This window comes from Hipposideros armiger, unplaced genomic scaffold (assembly GCF_001890085.2).
Source record: "Hipposideros armiger isolate ML-2016 unplaced genomic scaffold, ASM189008v1 scaffold_444, whole genome shotgun sequence".
Classification (NCBI taxonomy): domain Eukaryota; kingdom Metazoa; phylum Chordata; class Mammalia; order Chiroptera; family Hipposideridae; genus Hipposideros; species Hipposideros armiger.
Genome location: NW_017731794.1, coordinates 467,905 through 494,247, shown reverse-complemented (window position 1 = coordinate 494,247; position 26,343 = coordinate 467,905). Strand labels below are relative to the sequence as shown.

The 26,343-nt window shown below is 34.5% G+C and overlaps 1 protein-coding gene across 1 annotated transcript in view; it reads right to left on the bottom strand.

Annotated features, from left to right (window-relative positions):
* Positions 1-11,873: 11,873 nt before the first annotated feature.
* Positions 11,874-26,343, bottom strand: part of NEK1 (NIMA related kinase 1) — a 143,336-nt gene continuing 128,866 nt past the window's right edge. The window contains exons 31-35 of the mRNA XM_019665497.1: positions 25,321-25,469; positions 20,498-20,706; positions 19,198-19,328; positions 18,891-19,023; positions 11,874-13,919 (exon numbers count right to left, since the gene is read on the bottom strand). Coding sequence (XP_019521042.1) covers positions 13,906-13,919; positions 18,891-19,023; positions 19,198-19,328; positions 20,498-20,706; positions 25,321-25,469 — 636 coding nt within the window. The 3' untranslated portion in view covers positions 11,874-13,905. The remainder of the gene's footprint in view (positions 13,920-18,890; positions 19,024-19,197; positions 19,329-20,497; positions 20,707-25,320; positions 25,470-26,343) is intronic.

Genomic DNA, 26,343 nt, shown 5'->3' with positions numbered 1-26,343 from the left:
TTGGGTGGAAAATAGCAGAGAACAGAGAAATTCTCTATTATTAGGTTTTGTCAAAGGAAATGTACAAGAGGCTTTGTTTTTTTGTTGTTGTTGTGTTTTTTGTTTGTTTGGTTTTTTTGTTGTTGTTGTTGTTTTTTAGCTGAGCCATCCTGCTACCTGTTGGCAGCTCAGCGGCTGCTCAGCTCGGGCTGGACTCGAACCACTGTTGCTCAGAGCTCAAACTCTTGAGCGAGCTCTTAACCAACTGAGTCACTCGGCTGGCCCTTGTTGTTGTGTTTTAACTTCCCCATTCCAAGATGATATATATTTCTGTGTTTCCCATTCTTTTTCCTAGTATATAAGACAGCTTATAAAAAATATATATATATATATACCAAGATTGCATGATTAATTAAATGTAGGTAAAAATATGTTGCAAAGGGAAAAAAATAGAGAGAGATGAAATAGAACTAGGAGTGAAGTTAATACAAGAATATATACCATGAATTTCTATATACCAACTAAATATTAAGCAACAAATTTGATTCTAAGTTTTCTATCAGACAACACAAAAGGAGAAATGTGATCAATTATACAATTCATAGTTCAAGAAAAATACATCCTGGTTGCTGTGAGAAATAATATCTATTTCTAATATTAATACTGGGCCATAAATTACCCAAAGGGTCTTTAACTAATAGGGTATAGCGTAATAAAACAAGCATAAATCTCAACAAAAAAAAAGTCTTAGGGAATTTTTAGTGCAGTAAGTAGCTATATTTGGAGTGCCTGAGTTAGGGACTATCTTTCATTCTGTTCTATTTTGTTCATGTACAAGTATCTGCAACCATGTCATATGTGCACTGGGGCCATTTAAGATAAAACCTGAAAGAAGAAAAAAGTAAAGTTACATATATTGGATGCTCACTGTGGGGCAGACACGTTTTATATGTGATCTCACTTACCCTCAACAAGGCATCTTCTAGGTTATTCACTTAACCTCAACGGTACTTTGAGGCAGTCCTATTTCATAACTTGAGCTAGGTTACCAGGCTAGAAACCACCTCCTCTTGAAGCAAACTTTACCAGTCTAAGTGACTTCCTCAGAGTATATTACTGTTTTATATAAAAGTGTGTGACCTGAAGAGGCAGGCCTCTTATTTGTATTAACTGCCTCATGAATATTAACAAAACTTCAATTCAGTACATTTCTGAAGCTCCATGCTGGACACCCTGGGGAAACCAAGGGGGAACTAAATAGAGTCCTTTTCCCAACTATGGAACTCACAACTCAGTGAGTTATTCCTTGTGACGTTTTGATTAGGTGTGTCCATATTTCAAATAAATGTGAAATTTCCATTACAAAGTTCTGTGCTCATAACTCAAGTCTTTATTCTGTGTTTTACTCCTTGATGTAAAGACTGTGTTGTATTTTGTAATGGCCTTAGGCTAAATTGATGAATTAGTTGACTCTTTCAATTTTAAATCCTCAAGCTAAAAACACTACATTGGAAATTCATTCCCAGAAAGAAGTATGGAGAAGAAAATTAGACCTAAAATACTTACGCTATAATTCAGGGGGCCCCTTCAAAAATAATTTTCCCTCTTCTATGATCCTTCCCCTTATAGTCTGCAATAGGGTATAAAATCCACACAGAGTTGCTTCTTTGAGCAATTCTGATCTAAAAAGATGAAAAGATTGACATTAATAGATTTACATAGATATAATGACAAATTTCAAACTGACTAGATATTGCCTTAGAAAACAAAAGCATGGCTTCATAAGTAGAAAACAGGGCACATAAGACCTCTGAGGGAAGGGATGGGGGCTTGAGCAGGAAAGGGGCAGAGGGAAGGTTCTGACTATGCAGAAAAAAGTTAAAGAGATGTGAGTAGAGGTGTCTAGATGGCAAGTTCCACTTTTGTAAGAAGCAGCAGTAGGTAGTCCTGTATATGGATGAATGGCAGATACATTATTAGGACATTATTGGGAGTCGAAGAGGGCGAAGTTAAATTTGAGAAAATGACATTATTTTTTTTTCACATCTAATCCGGAGAAAAAGCCCAAAGTATTCATCCTATTCAAGAGAGTTTTTTTCTGCTCTCCCAAATGTCTATAGGTTACCTTTAATCAGATACATCCCATTATAATTGCCCTAAGTTTCAATGTTCCCAGACCCATTGTTGTAACATCAAGAAAAAAAAAATCAATTCATTTTTTTAAAGTCACTGTGATTCTATCAGACTGCACCTCTTGGAGCTTGGAAGCAATGGCGACGAGCTTATGTAGCTAATTAGCTGATGACCTCTTCCAGAGTGACGTCAAGGGAGGGCATGACCAGCCACAAATACTGCACTTGGCAGTGCAAGGAGCCATGACTGCCAAGGGGTGCAATTTGTTGAAGCGTGAAACCAAACCAGGGCAACATGAAAGGAGCTTAGTTCTTATAAAAATAGTATTGTTTTTCATTAATGAGCTCTTTTTAATCAAGTGCTCTTAATCAAGAATGCTTTTCTCAACTAAAGTTTTAAGTTTCCATTTTCAGGTAAGAGCCCTTCTGTGCCAAATGTAAATGTTATCTGCTGAGGCTCAGTAACTTTTATTGGCATGCTAGATAGGGAGTTGGTTGTTTTAATTGCTTCTGTCTAGTTCATACAAGGCACAAACTTTATACTGAAGATAAAATTTATTTTCTAGAATTTCCACAGGCTGTAAAGGGTTTCTGTTCTCACCCACCCCGCAAACATTTATCGACTACTTACTGTAAGCCAGGCATGGAGCCAGACATTAGAAATGCAAAGATGAATAAGACACAGTCACTAATGCTGTAAGACCCTCACAAAGCCTTTAGGGAAGGAACTTTAAATGTAAGAATGTAAATGCAATGTAAAAAGTGCAAAAATTGGCTGCATGCATAAAGTGTTGAGGCGTTCACAGAGGAAAGAAGAATTAGCACTGTCTAGTAGGCGGGCATGGAGAATGTCAAAGAAGATGGAAGTGGCTACCACCAATGGCACTGAATGCCTAACCACAGCATATAAACAAAAACAAATAACTAAAATCAGCATGAGCCCATTTAATCATTTTTACCTTCATATCATTTATGCCACTAATTACTTGATGTTAACCTTTTAAATAACTCATTTAAAAAAAATTAAGCTCAGTCTTTGATGTGCTAGTCACATTTCCCTAACAATATTTGCAATGGACAATATTCCCTGTGGATCACTGTTAAACATTTTTGTGTGCTCTGTTGGAAGCAAATGCACCTGAAGCCTAGCGAGCACACAAAAATGTTTAACAGTCATCCACTTTGTCCAAATTATTTGCAGAGCCTGGAATTTGCACCTTGGGGTGGCATTTAACCAAAGTCTGAGTGGTATGAAAGCATGAAAGTCCTGCTCCCTTACCTTGGTTCTGGACAATTCCTCAATGTTCTGGCAGACCAGACTGAAGATACCCTTCGCAAAACTTTGCCTTAAACTACTCCCTGCCCTGTCCTATTTCAACCTTCTTCTGTACTAACCTCCCTTGGGGGAAGCATACAAACCCTTGTGTGGGATCTGCTTCTGAAGAACTTGATTTAAGACAATATGAACCCTACAAAAAGGAGAAATATTTATCCTTGTACTCAAACTATATTGTCCACCTACCTAAGTGACACACACAACTCAGAAAACACTAATCTGATACTATTTACATGTTAAATTCTGCTAAAGAGAAAACTCTTACAGTCACATGGCAGATAATTTATATTCTTCTCCAAGAAGGGGCTATTTAATGAGACTGAGTCTCCTTCTAGAAAAGTCTTATTTTTTAGCTTTCTCATCTCAAATAATTTGCTTACCATCAATCCATTAGCTACCTGTGTCTGTCTTCTGCTGACCCTCAGTGCACAGGTCCTGCCTGCTTCAGGCCATGTCTGTTTGATCCTCCTCTCCCCATACTGAACCCCATTTTCAACTGTCTACTATTCTTTTTTTTTAAGATTTTATTAGGGAATCAGGGAAGGGGAACAGACAAGTTGCTGTCCTTTTGTTCTTCAGTCTAGTTGCAGAGGACATCACTTCACTGGCCCATGTTAGTATTATCATTGAGCTCTTCCCAGGTGAGGCAGATAGGTCGCCGGCCTCTGGATGGCCACTCATGGTGGCTCTTGGCAGCTCACGTCGGCTGCCAGCCACTCAGGGTAGCTTAAGGCAGCCCACTGCAGCTCCACTGCAGCCTATGCCGTCGCTGGTGACTCACGGCAGCCTAGCTCCAGGTTGAGCTGTTGTTCACCATCTTAGCTGTAGAGGGCGCAGCATCGCTGGCCCTCAGGTGGGATCCGAACCAGGGCCGATTCTCAGAAATGGCACCCCAAGCCGACTCTTAACCAATACGCCACTCGGCCGGCCCCAACTGTCTCCTATTCTTTAAATTGGAAAATAAATTTCCAGCCCTGTTAAAAATATTTTTTTAATCCAGCAATGCTTCTGCCATGCCTTAATAATTCTTATAAATTATAATTTGTCATTTTTCTTAATGGGATTATATCCACCTGCAATCATTATACATTTGTGTTTATTTGCTGATTCTCTTTGTTGCCCCCAACAGGAATTTGCTTTTCCAATGGACTTTATTTATCTTATTATTGCTACGTTCCAATGCCTAAAACAGGGCCTGGCATACAATAAGCACTAAAAAATTTGTTGAATAAATTGTGTGGAATTTTTCAACAAATTCCAAATTCAATTCTCTATTCTAATTCTTTCTGTGATTATTGACTACACCTATACATATCTAGCATGTTTGTATAGGTATGCACGTGATTCTCTCATTAAAAAAATATATATAAGAGGGACATTCCTAATCTATCTTGGTCATCTCTGAGAATCCAAAGTCTTTGGCAAATCAACATTATACCCCAAATGTTTCTGTGTGTAAAATTATATTTACTATCAAGATAGTAGAATCAAGCTTATCTGCATTGCTGGCACATCTGATTTTTCTTTAGCCCTCTGATATGAATAGTCAAGAGGGAAATGGAAAGCACTTAGGATGACCTCTCAGGACACCTGCATGAGTCTATCTTTGCCTTGGTCTTGTGTTATGTCACAGGTGTTCTGAGCATCAGTCTCCTCTTTCATAAAATGAGGATAATAATAAACTCCTTTGATCTTATGGGATTGTTATAATGATTTAAAGCTGACAGTGTAACTTACTAGGTATTAGACAACTATTAAAAATCATGGTGTCTTCTTGAATATCACACACAAACTACACACCACAGGTCTCTATCTTCAGTTCATGCATTATCTTCCAACTTTCAAACATATTTGAAACAGAAGTAGAAATATTGTATAAGTAAAGAATTATTATAACTGAAATTAAAAATTAATTGCAACCAAATGTTGGCAGGAATACGGAGCAACTGGAACACTCACACAGTACTGCAGCGGGTGTGAATTGGTACAACCATTTGGAAAACTGTTTATCATTGTCTACTAAAACTGAACATATGTGTATCTTATGACTCAAAAATTCCATTCCTAGGTATATACTCGATAGCAATTCATACATATGTTTACCAGAAGGTATGTAGAAGAGTGGTCCCTGCAGCTCTATTGAAAATATCCAAACACTGAACAGTGGAATGGATAAGCTGTGGAATATTTTAATAACAAAGTAAACAAACGATGCTAAGTGCAACAGCATGGATTTTACACACACAGGACTGGGCAAAAGGAGCCAGGCCCAAGAGTACATACCATATGATTCCATTTACATGTAGTTCAAAAACAAATCCGTGATGTTAGAAGAAAAGATAGAGGTTACCCAATAGAAGTAGTAACAGAATGGGACTTCTGAGGTACTAGAAATGTTCCCTCTCTTTATCTACATGCTGGCTACATGAGTACATTCTCTTTTTGAAAAATAATTGAGCTGAAAAATTATGATTGGGCACTTTTCTATATGTTTTCATTTTAAAAACAAGTTTGCTTAAAGGAGAAAAATTTCAATGGAAATTTTAAAGAGTAGATCAGATTCAGTGATGTGCTAATATACTGGCTTTCAAGGGGGAAAAGGCCTTGATTTGTAGTATTTGCCACGTTCTATGCTGTAGATACTCTCACTATGTTTGATTTCCGGCTTCAATGTTTTAACAACCAGTTTGTAAAAGTCTTGTATATTTAACAACCAGATCTCATAAGTTGGAATGAACCATCCCAACACACCAAGGAGACAACACAGATGAGAGAATTAACTCTAGAAGTACTTTATACTTTACTGTTAACTAATGTGGGGTTTTTTAAACTCTAGCTATGCCTTTTTCCTTATAGTCCTCAAAAGAAAATTACTAATTATCATAAAAGGTTCAGTTTATAACAATTCATACCTAATAAGGTAGCTTTAAAATACATAAAGCAAAAACAGATGAAACCACAAGAAAAAATGAACAAAACAATCATAATGGAATATTTTAGCAATTTCTCAATAATTGATAGAAAGTCAATAAAAATCAATAGATACTACTAAATAAATAACACTAAAGTACAAGTTTACCCACTGGGTATACAGCATGTTGATCTCACTTCTGCAGAAGGCACATTATCTTAGGCAAAGGCATAGCTCAACAAATTTCAACTAAATGGTATCATATAGGGAAAAAGTCAGAAAACTATGGCCAGTGAGCCAAATCCAGCCCACCACACCTGTTTTTGTAAATAAAGTTTTATTGGAACAAGTCATGTTCATTGTTTATGTATTTGTCGATGGCTGTTTTTACACTATAATGGCAGAGTTGAATAGTAGCAATAGAGACTCACTGGACCACGAAGCTTAAATATATGCTATTCTGGTTCTTTACAGAAAAATTTGCCAACCCCTGATATAGACCATATTCTCAGACCACAATGCAACAAAATAAGCAAAAAAACTTCAGAAATTTAAAAACACAATTCTAAGTAACTCATGGGTGAAAGAAGAAATCCTAATGGCAATTAGAAAACAATAAAAATAACATAAAATTTGTAGAAAGCAACTCAAGGAGTACTTGGAGATGTATGGCCTTATAGGATTAAAATTGGAAACATGAAAGATAAAGATTAATGAACTAAGCATATAAATTAAAAAGTTAGGAAAGTTTAGGCTTGGACCAAGATGTGGTAACAGGGATTGGATATATCTTCCTGCATAAAACAACTAAAAAACTGGAGAAACATAAGAAACAAATGATTTTCAGACACTGGACATGAGGCAATAGAGGACGATGGCTCTCCAGAGATAACAGACAAAGAGTCTCAGCTTAATGGCTGGAGAGAATTTTCAGTCTGCAACACAGGGAGAGGCAACCTGCAGCCTTGCTGAGTTGAAGAGATTGATCTGGGAGTATAAGAAGGCCAAAGAGGCTAGATGACACCAAGCAAGTATCAGAGAGGAGAGAGCTTTATAGAGAGAAAGCTCCAACACTAGGTCAAGTGGTCTAACATACGTTTGTAAACTCAGAAAAAGAGGAGGCAGGGTGGGGGATTAGAAAGCACAATCAGTAAACACAAGATTGCCACGGGAATATGAAAGACAGTTTGGAGAATATAATCAATAGTGTTGTAAAGATTTGGAAGGGTATCAGATGGGCACTTGTCTTACCTGGGAGACCACTTCATGGACGGTGTAGGTGCCTGACCACTGCAGTCTACACCTGAAGCTGAATAATAATGAATGTCAACTATAATTTAATGATATACATATATTGGGATATGGAGTACAGCATAGGGAATAGTCAGTGGAGCTGTAACAGCTATATAGGATGTCAGAGGGGTAGATTGGGGGAGGGGGGTTATCACTTTGCCAGGGGTATAAATGTCTATTACATTGTTTTGTACACCTGAAATTGATTTAAAAAAAAAAAGAGGAGGCAGGGTGAGAAAGAAAAACATTTTTTAAAACACTGGCCAACTCACAGAGACAGAAAGTAGAATGGTAGTTGCCAAGGGTTAGGGATAGGGGAGTAAGAGGATTCATGTTTAATGGGTACGGAGTTTCAATTTGAGAAGATAAAGTTCTGGAGATGGATGGTGGTGGCATTTGCACAGCAATGTGAATGTACCTAATGCACATACCCTAAAGTACTGCTAAACTGTACATTTAAAAATGGTTAAAGCAGTTTTTATGTTATGTATATTTTATAATAAAAAGTAATGGCCAAAAACTTTCCAAATTTGATGAAAACTAAAAACCTACAGATCCAAGAAGCTCAACAAACTCCAAATATAAGAAACATGGAGAAAAAGGCAAATGACAATAAAAAAATTAAAAATCAGTGATATTCTTAAAATTCTTAAAAGCAACCAGAGAAAAAGACACACTACAGGCAGTCTGTTGGCACACTTCTTGTCAGAAACATTGTATCCTGAAATCTTAACTCTTTTTAGTCTTGCAGCATTTGTGCAGCTTTCTTATGATTTTTTAGACAATCACATCATTTGTGAATAAAGACAGTTTTTACTTTGTTTCTAACCGGTTGGCATTCTGTGCAATGGCTGGAAACTCCAGTACAAAGTAGAATATAAGTGATGAGAACAGAAATCCTTGCTCTTTTTCCATTTAGGGAGAAAACTTTGTTTTCAGTATATTGTCGGTTTTTTTTTTAAAGATGATCTTTATCAGAATAAGGCATTTACCTTCTATTCCTAGTTTGCTGAGAACTTTTATGAGAAATAGATGTTTTGTGTTTTTCATTTTTTTTCTGCATCTATTGAGATGATCATATGGTTTTTCTTTTTTAGTCTATTAATATGATGAACAATATTGAGTTTTTAATGTTCAATAAGTCTTGCATTCCTGGCATACATTCCACTTGGTTATGATGCAATGTTCTTTTTGTATATTGTTGGGTTTGACTTGATAAAATTTAAAAATTTTTCATCAATGTTCATGAGGTTTATGAGACTGTAGTTCTCTTTTCTTGGAATTCCTTTTTGTTGTGTTGTTTTTAAGAACAAAATAATGTACTTTTAGAATAAGTGGGAAAATGTTCACTCTACACCTATACTTTGAAATAGATTGTATAGAATTGGTACTATTTCTTCCAGAAATATTTGATAGAATTCATCATTGAAACCATCTGGGCCCAAAGTTTTCTATGTGGAAAGGTTTCAAATTAAAATTAAATTTCATTATTAGATGTAGAGAGATTCAGATTTTCTATGATGTTTTGTTAATGTTATGGACTGAATATTTGTGTCTCTCCCAAACTGCAAGTTGAAGGCTTAACATTCAGTGTGCCTGTATTTGGAAATGGGGGTAAAAGGAATTAAGGTTAAATGAAGTCATAAGGATAGGTCCCTGATCCCATATGAACAGTGTCATTATAAGAAGAGGTATCAGAGAGCTGCTTTCTCTCTCTCATTGCCCAACACCAAGGAAAGGCCATGTGAGGACACAGAGAAAAGGTGGTCCTTTGCAAGCCAGGACAGCCCTTACCAGAAACCAAATCAACTGGAACCTTAAACTTGGACTTCTAGCCCCAGAACTGTGAGAAAGTATGTGTCTGTTGTTTAAGCCACCCAGTCTATGGTATTTCACTATGGCAGCCCAATCTATTGGGTACTTTTTGTCTCTTAAGAAATGTGTACATTTTTATTAAGTTATCAAATATATTGGTATAAATTGTTCATATACCCTTATTGTCCATATACTGTTTCTCAGATCTGTAGTGATGCACCCTCTTTTGCTCCTGATATTCTAGAAATTTATCAATTTTATTGATGTTCTTAAAGAACTAGTGTTAGGCTTCTCTGATTTTGCTCACATTTCATTGATTTCTGTGGCTTTTCAAAAAAAGTCACTTCCTTCGCTCTGCTTACTTTGGGTTTAATTTACTGTTTTTCTTCTCTTCTGGATATGTAAGGTAGGACTTAAAGTGACTATTTTACTTCTTTCACAATATAAGTGTTTAATACTATAAATTTCACTCTAAGCTCTGCTTTAGGTGCATCACACAAATTTAGATGTCACATTTTAATTTTCATTAAGTTCAAAGTATTTTCTAATTTTGATTATGATAAGGCGTTTAGAAATGTGTTTAGTTTCCAAACATTTGGGGTTTTTCCAGCTCTTTGGTGTAGCTCTCTCCTTTCCGGTACTCTGCACTGCTAATTATGGCGGCTTTCCCTTCTCTAAATTCAATCTCCTCAATTTATTCATTCATAAAACACATTTTGCTATGTATGTAATTCTGGATTGACAATTATTTTCTTTTGGTCTACTGAAGATACCATTCCACTGTCCAATTACTACTGTTGAAAAGCCAACTGTTACTCTTTAACATTCCTTTGAAGGTAGTATAATTTTTATCTTCAACTTTTATTTTTTCATGCAGGAGTCAAACTGGCAACCTTGCTGTTAAGAGCACACGCTCTATCCACTGAGCCATCTGGGTGGCAGCTCAGCTCAAGGTGCAAAGTTGAGTCCCAGCCGTGGTGTGGGCATAGGCCACCATCAAACAGGCAATCTTGTCATTAGGAGCACGTGCTCTCACCAGCTGAACCATCCTGCCACCTGTTGGCAGCTCAGCTCAGGTGTAGCTTGGGCAAAGCTCACTGGCCCATGTGGGAATCGAACCAGCAACCCTGTTGTTCAGAGCTTGTGCTCTTAAGCAAACTATTAACCAACTGAACCACTTGGCCGCCCCTTTCAACTTCTTTTAAGATTTTTTTGTCTTTGACTTTCCAATTTCACTCTGAAGACACTAGGCTTGATTTCTTTTACTTTATCCTGTTCGAAATGCACTGGGCTTCTTCAATCTGTGGATTGGTGTCTTCCAATATACTGCAAAAATTCTCAGCCTTTATCACTTCAAATAACTTTACCCCATTCTTTATCTGCAGGACTCCAAACAAACATATATTAGACACATTCACTGAATCTCTGTCTCTTACCTTCTCTACTGTTCTTTCCATCTTTTTCTGTGCTATATTTTGAGTAATTTCTTCCAGTTTTTTAACTCTCTTTTCTGTCATGTACAGTTTGCTGCCAAGCATGTTCATTGAGTTTAAGTTGTTAGTTGCTGTATTTTTCACATAAATTAATTTCATTTGGTTCTTCAAATCTACCTCACTTTCCAGTGTTTCTTTCCCTGCAGATATTTTCAAGTTTGTTGATCATTTCTTAAAACACAGTAAGTAAAGTTGTTTTTTAGACTATCTGATAATTCCACAACTAAAGTCTGTGCAGATCCTATTCCTGCTATCTACCACTTACATTGTCTTGATTTCTTGTGTACTATTTTATCTTTGACTCTGTGTCCATCACTGAAATTTTATTTATGGTACTGCTCAAGACACATAATAAATGTGCCTTCTTTCAGAGAGGCATTGGAATGGCTTCTGCCAGCTTCATAAAGAACCTCAAATCATGTTTGTGTTTAAAGTTCCTCAGCCCATCCAGATTTTGGTGCTCAAGATACAAAACCACTTGAAAGTTAATGTGTGTCCACAATTTTTCAGGGATTTTTGTTTTGGTCCTTTTCTTTCTCTTCTTATGGTCCCTGAGTTTGAGGTTGGGTTTAGTTCTAGTTCTCCCTAATTGTGAGGATGAAACCTTTTGGAGTCTCCCCTTAACGTAGAGTTTCCTATAGGATTCTCCAACTTCGATGGACACTTGGCCTTGCCTTTTAACCTCTCTGCTCCAGAAGCCCACTATACCAAAGTGTGAGGTACTGGACATACTCTCAGGTCAAAATGCCTTTTTTCCCTCCAATATTCCATTAATATCCAAAGCTTTGGCCTTGCAACTCATCTTCTCACCTCTTCTGTGTTTTTAGGGGTATATTAAACACACACACACATATACACACAAAACCTTGAAAGATCCATCATCAATGAAGTGATAAAGGGTAGAGTACGTGTTATTTTATGGGGAAAAAAACAATTTTATTTAGTATTTAAAAACTGTTTTCAGCAGGGATGTTAATTAGAATAGTGCACTATTTCCAGAAGCAAAAATCCCTGTTGAATACTTGAATTCTTAATGTATTAATACTAGCCGTATTTTTTCCTACTGCATTTATTCCTTTTCACTCTCTACAGGAGATAAGTTTTAAAAGAATGTGTAACTAATAGTACAGTGTAAGACCTGGAACTAGTCTGATTCTGGACATTTACACAAGTGACTTTGTTCATATTATATAACTCACTGTCCTTGCCTGTTAAATGAAGATAATACTAAATTGCCTTGGTAGCTCATTCTAGCTCTAACATTCTATGAATCTACAAATGTTTCCACAGTTCACCTCCAAAACCTATAACAGACCTTACTGAACAATAACAGCCCTCTCCCCAACTGGCACAGACCACCCTTTCATAACAACACTCCAGAGCCACTCAGTACCAATTGACTGGAGACAGCACAATCCAATTTGTCATCCTTAGTTTTAACATCTTTTCAAATATGGCTAATCAACTTTTTCTGCTGTGTTATACCTTTACTTGCTTTTCTAATAGTTGTAATAGGTTAAAAATTTAAAAAGAAAGTCTCCCCCCCCCCATCATTTATCTTCCAGGATTATAGAGAATTAAAGTACAAAATTCAAATATTCTTCCACTAAAAAAAAGGAAATTATCAGGTAAAAGAAACAAAAATGTTCTCAGCTCTGTGTAAAAGCATTCTATTGAGAACAGTGCTAATGAATATATGACAACCAATAGTGTACTTCAGGTAGATAATAAAAATTTAATAGTAGTATCACAAAATAAACAAAAGTATAAAAATCAAGTTTTTAGTTTTGGTGTTAGAAATAATATACATAATAAATTCATCATAGTACTGATAGTGCCATAAGATAAGATTTTATTGTTCAAATTATAGATTATGCAAATCAGGCTGCTTTGCACTCAAGTTTCAAAAATTCTGCTTTTATTACTAAAAGCATCTGGACTTTAGACATCACTAATGAAACCATGTAATACCTGGCATATTGCAACTGGGGCTGTGTGACTATCATTTAAATGGTCTAAAAAAATCCTCTTATAATGGGAATAAAAGAGGCAGACATTTCCCCCACTTTGGAATAACAGTTACCAAAACTGTCACAGAGTCAAAATAAAAATGATTCCTTTCTACTTTTAATCTCATAGTACCCTTAAAGCACATGAATAAGATAAAGTTAAAAACAAAAAGGGCAACTTTATGGTATATGCTAGGCAATGTTAAAATTCAGGCTAATTGCTAGGTGTAATAGTCCTGGTTCTGGCCATTAAAAAGAAACAGAAGTAATTTACCACCCTTTCTGAATATCAGGAAAAATAATTTTGCTAGTCTTTCATAATCAAATTTTTCAACAATTTCTAAGACAGTTTCTATAGCTAGATTCCACTGTGCTAGTTCAAGAGACGCACTGGTTGAAAAAGGACCAAGAATATAAACTTTAAGGCTAAAAATCCCATCTTCAAAATGTAAATATTTAAATAGAGCCCTTGAGAAGGTTAAGACCTAATTGCTGGCCAAGAAAACAAACAGGTCATATTTAAATACTTACATGAAATACCACAGGCATGTCTTTCACAACATAAGTAATCCTTTCAATCCAAAGACATTTGCTGAAAGTAAAAGTTACCTTACTACGTGGCAAATCTTCTTCAAAACCATTAAGTCCAACCATTAAGTCTGGATCAATGTCTGTTATGCTTTGGCTGAATGATTTTAAAAAGTATACATTCTGTAAGAGGTAACTATAGAACTCAACAAAATAAAATAGATAAAACACTATAATCTTAAATGAAAAATGGTATGATTGTCCATCTTTTTCATGCAATCAGCAAAGGCATCTTAAATCTGATATATCATTTATTAAAAAATCGCTACATTCCCACTGAAGCTTGTTATTCTGATGCACCAAATTTAAATACTTTCATACAGTTGAGGATTAAAGAATGTTCTGAGGATTATTCATCATTATCTGTAGAAAAAAGAAAAAAAATTAATTCATTTCATTGCAAATCAAACTACATGTATCTACTTATAAAAAACTCATTCTTCTTCATTCTAAAGTAAACAAGCTTTAATGTAGTTTTAAACGTAGTTTTATTATATTATCACATACTCAGTGTAAAATAGTCAGACAACCAATGCTAATAATTTTATACAAATCTTCCCAGATCTTTTCCTATGCATATACAAGTATTTTTTTAAAAATTACAACAAAATGCAGTTTTGAGATGAGATTTTCTCCCTTCAAACACATAACAGACAGAAAGATGGATAAATAAATAATAAAGCAAGATTATAAAATGTTAATGGCAGAATGTAGGTGGTGGGTATATGGGTGATAACTGAAAAGTTCTTTTAATTTTTTCATGTGATGAAAATATTACAGTAAAATGTTGAAAAAAAATCAGAGATATATATATTCCATGTAAATTTCAATGGCTGCATCATGTTTTATTTTATGGGTATGGTATAATTAACCATTTCTATTCATAGGTATTACGGTTATTTCCAATTTTTCTTTATTCTAGAAAAACACTGTTCAATGAATAAGAGTGCTTAATTTAATCTTAGATAATAATCACTACCTTCTACACTCTAGCAAAAGTGGTCTTTCATTAAAATCCAAGTCATCTCAAATCACTGCACTGCTTAAAACCCTTCACTAGCTCCGGCTGTCTTAAGACAGAACCTGTGCCCTTATATGGATTATAAAGCCCTTCATTATCTGGCCTTTTAACCACTTTTAGCCTCATCTACTTTCACTGCCTATATTCCCTAAACGTCCTCATAATTTATGCTTTACTAACACTGAATTGTTTCTAGTTCCCCTAATACAATATTTTGCATCCCTCTATGTATAAGTACACATACTGATTTGTGGGTAAATTCATCTTTTAAAATCCATCTCTGATGTTATCTCCCCTAGGAAGAATTCCCGACACCGTTCTTTCTTTCCATACGGCCGGATCATTACTTTATGCAACATGCATTTTATTGCTTCCAATGTTACTCTTATCACTCTACTACTCATTTCATTTTTACAATTACAAAATGTTTCAAATAGGGAAGTAGAGAGAATAAACTAATAAACATACATGTACCTAATATATAGAATTAATAAAATTTAACTTATGGCCATATTGGTTTGGATTATTTCTTAAGGAAAAACTATTATAATACAGATAGAGCGTACCCTTTTCCAATCTTATTGCCCTCTCTTGTTTGCCAGGGGCATTATCAGTATCCTGACACTGATGCATATATACCCTTCTCTCCTATGTTCTGCGCCCCCCACCTTTTTATTATATAAATGCACACCTGAGTAAAACTGCTTTAAAACATTATATGAATGGTTCCATGTACTACTTAGTCAACTGATCATATCTGTGGGGCTTATCCATACTGACAGATGAAATTTTAGCTCATTTGTTTAAGTGCTGTATAGAATTTCATTACATAAACAGTACAATACTCTATTTAAAATTAATGTGGAAGGAGGGTATGTATTTCCTTTTTAAGAATCTATAAGCCTGACTGCTAAGATCAATGCTCTACATGAGGGCATGGTTACCTCTGTCATTCTACCACTGGCCACTGTTACATTCCTCCCCTCTTTGTGGAGGAATATCTTAGGAATGATATAAATAGTTTACACATTTTATTAGCTCTATTTAACTTCTGACCCTGGATCGTACCTACTTATGGGCTAAATGGCATTGATATTACCAATAGCTATAGTTGTAGATGCTTACCAAACTGGCACTGTAATAGTTAATGGGGGAGTTGACAGTTGAAGCTGTGTTTTGAGGATTCAGATAATTTCCAGTGAAATACAACAAAAATGTGTTTTAGACAATCTTTTAAACTAGTACCTTAATGACTCTGATACCACTTTTGGGTTACCTACATATAATTTACTCATCCTCCCCATTCATTATCCATCTCCTCTCCCAATACAGAAAATAAAAGTATGTACTCATAAGCACCATATGCAGATGACATAGTTTTATTATTACCTCCTAGATGTGGCTTAAAAGACAAGTTTATCAGACAGCTAGATCTGGGGCGGGGGTGGTCTAAGTATTTCCAATTAGAAGAGCTCTAAAATATTAATAATTATTCTAAATCCAATCATTGTCTAATGTTCATTGTCTTATGATTAGATTAACAATATAAAACAGCAAGTTAATTTATTCAGACAATTCAATACACATTTTACAGCCAGTTTAGTGAGTTGATGTATTAATACGTTGTAATGCTTTAGGAGCTATAGGAAGATTTAAAAAAAATGTTTCCAGGGTAGGCATTTGGCTTTAATTCCTTTACATTTCTTCTAGGCTAAAGGAATTGCTGCCAGGCTTTATGATACAGAACTCAACGGTCCTCATCCCCTGCTCATTTGTGTGGTAGAGAAAATCTGATATAGCTTTTTGAGGAGTATATTAACTTCACCTGCTTCTTGGAGCTTTGAAGGGAAAATGGCCTGTGTAGGCCTGCATCCTTTTGAAGCCACTCAGCTCTCAAAAGAGGGTGTCAATTCTACCCTGTGGCTCACTTGACTGTTAACAGTCCTCCACTTAAGGAGCAATACAAAAGAAAAGTTTCCCAGATACTTGTCAAGCAAAGCTGAACCCCAAGCACACTGTTGCTGATTATCTATGAAAAGCTGTATTGAAATAACACTTAGGAGAACTGCCTGAAGGATGAATAGTTTGAATATGAGTTGAACTTGTTTGACACTGTCCACACATTTACTTAAATGGAATCCTTTTCTGGCCTTATGCCAGTAACTTACACCACACCATATTATAAGAAAGAGCCCCATGAAATCCAAATATTGTAAAAACTACTGAGGATATTTTTCAGAACATTATAGTACTGTTTTATAAAATGGGGTTCAGGATCTCAATAAAATCAGGAATACACAAGTTCCAGATATTTAATTGTTCTATTTTCAATTTGATGATAATAAAAATAATCTTTTAATATTTAGGGGAAAAAACAGTCTTACAGTAATAATTCACAACTGACAGACATTTTCAAAGACTAAGACTTGAGTTTTTCATTGAGTTCTATGGACTTAGATTCTCAGACTCTGAAAAAAATTGTCCCCTTTAAAGGAATCAACATGTTATTCAAGTCTGAAAAACACTGGATCACAGTCCTTTCTTAAGAATCATGGGAAAATGTTTCTTTTCTTTCAATACCAAAAATAGCTGTTCTCTGAATAACTGACATGTTTTGTCTCATGAATGCTGTGACTCATGTATTTAATTAGCTTTCCTGCTTTGCTAGAAAGATCAGCACCATAGTAATGGAAACACACTGGTTCTGGAGCTTTAAAATTTTAAATAGTACTTACTGTACCTGAAGATTTTCTAGTTTTGATTTAACAATAATGATTAGAGTTTTACAATGCCTTTACTTCCATTAAAGCAATTTAAAGAAATATATAAATATTTATTCATATCTATATCTATCTATCTATTTATTTATTTATTTATTTTTTGCTGAGCTTTATAAAATATGTATCATAAAGCTTCAGGAAAAACGGTCAGTGTAAATAAGTCTACATAACTATAAAGATGCTCCCCCCCAAAAAAATTTCTTGGATTTGATTTTAGCAAACTTAATTTTTCATGAGTCAAAATATCAAATATTTTTATAAAAAGCCTTGCTCTGATATACTTGAACTGAATATTAATAGCTCTGTTCCTATGAATGTAAATGCAGGTATTCATCATCTCATACCCAAATGTACCTATACAAAACAGATTTTCTTATTTTCAGTCTTGGTGTTCTCCAAACTATCCAGAATACTGCTGCCGATTAAACTTTATAAGACACCTCTCTCATTATGTCAGTTCTTTCAGTTCAAAAATCACTGATTTCCACTATGTATTTTAAACACTCACAGTGTCTAATCACAAAGACTAATTCTCAACAAGAAGCTTCTAATATGGTCCAGTTAATCCTAATACACATTAATTACTGGTTCATTTTGTTTTCTCTGCAAGTTATGTCCTCTGTATTTTTTTCCATTTTTCCCAGTCCAACCTCCCTCTCTCTAATTCCTACTGCACTGAAAAATATTTTAGGATAAGCATTTTTATACATAGTTTTACATTATCCTTCATATATTTGTGTCTTATTTCCCAAGAAAACTGTAAACAACATGTAAGCAAGACTATCTTTTAATCTCCATAGTAATGAAGTGCTAGGCATACAAGAAGCACACAATAAATACTTTGAAAACCAATCACAGTACAAAGAGATTGGTGATTATCTCTTTGTTTTATAGCAAAGGAAACTGAAAATTAAGACAAAATAAATCACTCAGTGTCACATTACTAGCCTCCCGCAGAGTCAGGACTATAACACCAATCTCTTGGTTCCATGTTTAATGCTCTTGACTAAATTTAAGGGAAGAAACAATTTTTTATTTTAATAACTTCTAATAAAGACCTAATATATTTTGAGTGATTCTACAGGTAAATATTTTCCAAATATAAAAATTGTTTACATTCAAAGCACTCCAGATGAACTCTACTTACTCTGGGAGAGATTACATTAGATATCATTTAGGAGAAACTTTTCATATTGCTGAAGCATATGTGTCTAGAAATTCAATTCTACATTCTTGATAAGAAAGTATTCTAATTTCTAGAACTGTCCAATACAGAGGCTTTAAAAAAAAAGTCTCATTCAACTATTTCTTATAAATTAAATAAAAATACTGACTTAAATGACTTAGGTCAATAAAAGTATATGCCAGGATCAGTAAAAGTATATAACACAATTTTATAATTGCTTAAAAGTACTAGATATGGTTCCAATATAGATTTTACCAAATTGCTTGTGTTATAAGCTCATCAATTTAAATTTGCCATTTTGTTTTGTGCACACTTATTTAAAGTATAAAAATATGAGGCAATCTTACCTTCTTGATAGGCTCCATCTGCCATGACTAAATGAAGAATCTTGGCATAAAGATGCTGATGTTCATTTCCCAAAATATTCTGAGCTATTGTTGAACAAGTCTCAATATTTTCATCTTCATCTTCATGAATAGCCTACACCAAATTTCCAAATATGAATATTTCAATATTATCTTTCTCTAAGATTTAAATTTTAAATATTCATTATTTATAATAAATCTACTGACCAATTAAAATCACTCACATTTTGCTAGTAATTCAAACAGAGAATATTTCAAAATTAAATGCTTTAACTGACATTTTACTTACCTTTATTTTCTCATAAACCTCAAAAAACTTTTCAAAGCCTATTTCCTGCTCCAGGTGAAGTCTTAGTGCCTCTAAATGGTTAAAGACACTTTCATATTCACATTCACTGGTTATCTCACCATCACTGTTATCTAAAACACATAAATAAAAAGAAGATATTTTATGATTAAAAAGGACTGAATAAAATAATTCTTACTCTAATACTAAAATTCTGTTAAGTGAATAATGTCACTGAAATATTGGGTTGTCGGAAAAGTCATGACGTATTTTTTCTATGTTTTTCATTGCAAAAATGTGTCATGACTTTTCCGACAACCCAGTAGCTTACTGTGTACTTTATAAAGTTTTCTTATTATATTTGTTATGTATATAGGTAATCGATATATATATATATATATATATATATATATATATATATATATATATATATATATATATAAATCTGTTTTAACAAGAATGTTACTTTGGAAATCTTTTCTTTTATAGGCACAAACAGTAAAGCAGGGTATATTAAAAACTTTCCTACAGCTATCATCTGATTTAGTAAAAAATGAAAAAAGCACACCCATATGTTCTATATCAAGGCAACCAACCCTAACTGCTATTTTTAAAAAGTTGATATTAAACGTGGGCCAAAACATGAAAAAGAATGCAGACGGCAGACAACCTAAGGTACATACCCTAAAACTTTAGTAAAGTACTTAAAAAGTATTATAAATGCTCTATATGTACATGCCGAGGATAACTTTAAAAAATTCTAGTAAAACACAAAATTACTAAAGAATCATTAGTAATTTTCACATTAGCTCCATTCCCCAAATAAATACAGCTATTGAAATACACAAATTTTCTCTGCATCTTAGTGGTAATGCTATGAACAAAGAATGTTTTCTAAACAAAAAGAAAGTGTCAAAGTTTTACAAACTGCTTTTGGTGTTAACCCTGCTGTTTAATCAACTGTATGCGGAAGCGCTCTGCAAAACATAAAGTGCTAAGAAAACTAAGTTATTATCTTTATTACTAGAAAAATAAGTCAAGAAATGGATATTATTATCCTGTCAAGAAAAAGAATAAAAATGCTTCAAAAACCATTTCCCTAATTTAGTGGGAAAGAAATGGAATAACTGTATATGTACATTTGTGTGAAAAGAAAAGAAAACGAATGAAAGTCAGACCCAGAAGCATGCTTCAGTTTTATTTCAAGTTGGAAATGGTTCATATCAGACATCAGAAAAAATACTCTACTTGAAATATTTGTACACGCTGAAAAAGAAAGAGGCCCACAATTATAATCACGCACCTGAGTGCCATTCTTCATTTAGAGCACTTTCACTGCTGGGATTGTCATCCTCATCTGCCAGATCTGTCCCAATTTCAGTCTGTTCTATGTCACAGTTCTTTAAGACTGACTCTTCCTCTTCACTGTATTCTTCCCCAGGTTGTTCCCTGAGTAACTGCTCCATAGAGGCCTGAAGTTCTTGTAAATCTGTGTCAGTTTCTTCAAACACACTGAAATTTTAAAAATTAAACAAAACATTATCAAAGCTTTACCTTATTCTGAAATTTCACTTCAACTCAAATGCATGCATGCCTTTCTACTTAAAAGTTTTATCAGTGGATAAAAAGAAACCTGAAAGAAAACCTACAATTTTTAACAAAGAAAATAAGGATTAATACAATGGATAAATAAAGCACATAACTGGAATACACAAGCCAAAAGATGACTTTTTAAAATGGTCCTGATTTGCCAAAGAGAATCATGTAACTATCAATACTATTCGTTACTTATATTTTGAAAGAAAGTTTCAATATTTTAAAAGGGCAGACTGAAGAGGTTTTGCACTTGCTTTCCAAAACAAATACTTAATATTCAAATATTTTTCTTTGATGTAATTTTGAAAGTTCAGCAAAATCTTGGTGTGAATGTATAATAATAGTACACTATACAAGAAACTTTCATATAATCTCTTACTGGGCATTTGAACTCTTAGAAATTAAAATACTTAGGGAATTATATGTTCAAGTTAATAGGATAAGCTAGTGAATAAAATGGTCACCAGAAGTCTTATCTGTAGATGCTTATTCTTGAAAATGTTTCTGAAATACACAATAAATAGACTTTACTGTATAATTAGAATACACTAACCATAATAATCTTCAGTGGGAATCTTGTTTCCAAGACATTGCTGAGGATGTTAATTCTATTTTCAAGGGATTATAGATACTACAGTGAACTATTTAATGCAAAAAAATATTATGTATTTGTATAGTACTTTAGTTTACTAAGCAGTTTTATTTAAATTTCATTCACACAAAACTCACTTTAGAGACATGGAAACTGTGACTCAAAGTGTAATGACTTATTCATGGCCACACAATAAATGACAAATACAGGATTGAAATCTAGGTCTTCTGACCACTTCTACGATACCCAAGAAATGTTCCCATCAGTGTTATCTCTCTCTTATTATTTGCTTCTTTCTCTTAAAGTGGCACGAAATGGAAACACTGGCTAAACCGAACACAAGGGCTTTTCTTAAAGTTTATACTCCAATCAAATAGCAAACATTTACTGGCCAACTAAAATATAAACAATATTATGTGAGACCTTAAATAAAACTTTCACTAATGGAAAAAAAATCTTTAAATGTAGAAATATCTTTATTTTGTACTTATGTGTAGTCCTACACTCTGAATTTGTAGCAGCTATAGAAAAGCAAAGCATGTAATTAGAATGACAGAGAGTGTCTAATTTTTTGGATCATCCCACTAGTAGCATTCAATTTACTATTTCATAACAAGACTAACATACCATGCGCATTTGCTATGTATCATCACTACAGTGACTGAACATTAACCTGTTGATAAAATCTCTTAGTGGCCATCCTTACAGTAAACAGTGTCCTCCACAGGGGTATACACACACACACACACACACACACACACACACACACACACACACACACACACACAAATAATGAGCAGGGCTGCTAAGTCTACCATTGTAAGAAAAATATAAGATTAAGATCTTTTATGAAATGAACACTTAAAAATTTGCCTCAGGTACTTTAAACCTGTCCCAAATTCACTTTTTAGTATGCTTTATTAAGTGACGTGAGTAAAGTTTGGCTCAATTTTTTTTCCCCAAAAGAAAATCTAAACTGAAATTTCCCTATGTAGATATGGATTAATTTACTGTGTTTCCCTGCGAATAAGACCTAACTGGAAAATAAGCCCTAGCATGATTTTTCAGGATGCTCGTAATATAAGTCCTACCCCAAACATAAGCCCCAGTTAAGATTGTCAGCCAGACATGACTGTTTGAATAAACGTAGATTTTTATACATGAATAAATGAGTAAGTATAGATTGTTGGAGCAAAATTAATATAAGACCTGGTGTTATTTTCGGGAAAACATGGTACTTTAAAAATAATTTAGTTTTCAAATTTTAAAAATAATATTAAAGGGTTCTAACTTGAATTTTAAAATAAAACTGTCAGCAACTAGTAGTTAAAAGTATGCAAGCCACAAATGAGCTGCAGTACACTCAGATAAAAACTGATGACTTTATAAAAACTTTAAGGAAAAAACTGTTACCTAGCTCTTTGTCAACCATAAGGTACTGAAATGTTGTATTCTCTATAGGATTAATAAAAACAGACAGCTAAAGTGCTTAATGGTCACAGCCAAGGAGAAGAAAAGACAGATGAAAAGGCAACTTTTGCTCCAAATTTTGAGCGCACCAGCAAAATTCTACAGAACTCTGTGAAAAATGATAAAAAAAAGGCAACCTTTAGAAGTTTGGTTAGAAATTTAACAAGAGGTAAAACTCAAGAAAAACAATGGCAAAATATAAAATGTACCAGAGGCAGTAGCCCTGATTCAAGTATTACAGGTGGAAAAAATCGTGAGGCTGATATAATACTTTTAATAAAACCAAACCACAAGTTCTTTCTATTGAATGGCAGAGGCAAAAAGAAGGAAATTAAATTTTTTTAAAAATCAGAAAATAAATCATACAAATTTTAATATGTTGTAATGTATTTTCCTGATGACTTGAATACACTTTAACTTCTCAAAACACTTTATTCCAGGGTACCCTGGTTTTATTTCCCCCAAAATTTGTAACATTTGTCTGAGGGGCTGAAAAGGCTGACTGATATGAAAGGTGAAGCAGGATTACTACCTAAAGGGCCATCACTTCCCACAGCTCCCAGAAGTGTTGGTTAAATTACCCTCCAAGATTTTAGATTCCTCATGAATCACGAAGACAGGAATTGTGTGAAAGCAATTAAGATACATGCAGAATTCACATGTAAACACATATACACAGGAAAACCAAACAACTATTCCACCTGTAACACCCCACTGCCATGGCTTTGAAATCATTCTCAGCAAGGGGTAGACGTGAATGAAGCTTTCTGATCATATTTCTGGGGGACTGCAGGATAGTAAGTGCTTCCCATTGCAATCCCTGTATCATACGGTGTTACATTATTAAATAGTCATTATCCTGCTAATATACATTCATTTAACATTTATTAAGCACCTACCATATGCAAATCATTGTGCTGGATGCTAAATGGGGAATAAGACAGAGAACACCAATAGAAACCATTTTCTTATATTCCTCAAGTGAGATTAAATTATACTACTGGGTTGTCGGAAAAAGCATGACGTATGTTTGCAACAGATGGCACTAGTTCATTTTTGGAAGTACTGGAGTCATTTGCATCTATGATATTGCTATGTCATTTGACAGCTGGACAGTTCTAGCTTCATTCTAAAAGAAAATTGAGCGATTTGGTTGAGTTTTGGAGATCTTACAAGTTGAAGATGAAAGACCAAACTGTGAATTTTTGCCATATTTTACTGTTTTACTTCCATGAAGGGAAGAACGCGCGTCAAGCTTGTGAAAAGTTGCATAAAGTTTATGGTGACAATGCTCTACAAGAACATCAGTGCCAACGATGGTTCACGGAATTCCATGCTGGTGACTTTGATATCAACGATGCTCCTCAGTCAGGGAGGCCCACCAAGATTGATGACGACAAAATAAAGGCATTGATCGAGTTAAACCCACATTACACGACACTAGAGATTGAAGAAACATTGAATATCCATTATTCAAGAGGTCACAACCACCTGAAGAAGCTGGGATACGTAAGCAAGCTCAATATTTGGGTTCCACATGTAATCAAGGAAGTTCATTTCACAGCGTGTATAAACATCTGTGGTATGCTCATTAAATGTCGTTTTTTTGAAGCGACTGATAACTGGTGATTGGAAGTGTATTGTTGACAACAATGTGGTGCGCAAACGATCTTGGTCCTGATGTGATGATTGGCCTCAAACAACATTGAAAGCAGACATTCATCAGAAGGTTATGCTCTCAGTGTGGTGGGATTTTAAAGGTGTCATGTTTTTCGAGCTCCTACCAAGGAACCAAACAATCAATTTGAACGTGTACTGTCGGCAATTGGACAGTTTGAACGAATCCATCATCCAGAAATGTTCAGAGCTTGTCAACTGTAAAGGAGTTGTGTTCCATCACGACAACGTGAGACCACCACACACAAGTTTGATCACCCATCAAAAGTTATTGGAGCTTGGATGGGATGTGTTGCCACACTCACCATACTCGCCTGATCTTGCGCCGTCAGACTTCCACTGTTTCGCTCTCTTCAAAACTCCTTGTGTGGTATAATGTTCAATTCAGATGAGGCCATAAATCAGTACCTTGTTCAGTTTTTCACAAACAAAAACAGGTCCTTCTATGAACAAGGAATTATGAAGCTCATTGAAAGATGGCAAAAGGTTATCGAACAAAACGGGCGATATATCATTGATTAATCTCTGTTCTTTATATAAATAAATGACCTTTGAAAAACATAGACAAAATATGTTGTGACTTTTCCGACAACCCAATATTTAGAGGCAGACATACATATCAAAATTTGCATGCCTATACTTTAAATAAATATGTTGTAAAAAGTTAAAGGAGTAGTGAAGTTAGCCACAGATCATTTAAAAAAACTGTCTAAGTAAGTCATCATCTCTAGAGCATACATAAATTCAGAAATTCTGTTCGTGTCACTATCTATTAATGACATCACACTCACATGTCTTCACAATCAGTAGGTCCTTTAACGTGTTCATCTTCAATTTCATCTATTTCAAGATTGTCTTGACGTGCATCTGCTACAGTAGGAACATCCATCAGTGTACTGAACAGTTTTGAGAGATCTGGGAGTGAACATGTTCTCAACATCTACAAAAAAGTCAACAGATTTCTTATTAGAAGATAATCAGGAAATAAAAACAAAAAAAAGAAAATTAGAGCTAACAATTTCATCATTATATCTGTTTATCTATCTATCTATCTATCTATCGGGTTGTCGGAAAAGTCATGACGTATTTCTGCAACGAAAAACATAGGAAAAAATATGTCATGACTTTTCCGAAACCAAATATTATATCTATTTTATAGATATATATTATATCTATATACCAAAAAATGTATACAAGTGGACACTTTAGTCAACGTTGCTCAAGCAGTAGTTCACTGTAATCAGAAGTGTCTGGATGCTGATAGTAACCACTTTGAGCACCTTTTGTAATCACAGAAGTCACACGTGACTTGTATTCATCTTTTGTTATCGGTATATATTGAGTATTACAATTTTAATAGTTTTTCCTTTCTTAAAATGTGTATACATTTTTAGGCACCCTCTGTACATACATACATACATACACGCGCACGCGTGCGCGCACGCATGGGTGTGTGTCTGAGTGTATGAAACCTAATTCTCTTTCATTTCAGCAAGAAACTAAACTTGTGAGTTATGTTTGGGTTTAACATATAAGTTTCAACATAAAGTATCCTTAAAAAAGTAGGGAGAGATGTTTATTTGGTGTATGCACATGGAATGGAATTGAAAATCTGTCAGGAATTAGGCAGTGCTAGAAACTGCCAATTTGCTCCTTCTCACTCATAGCCCATACTGTCCCTCTTTCATGGTATCTCTGCTAAGTCTTCCTCTAACTTTCCTATGGCCAACCCTCCCCATATATTTTTACCCAAATCCTGAAGTGAGTTAGTCTGAATCATAGCTAGGAACCATCACACATAATTGGTGGCCCTT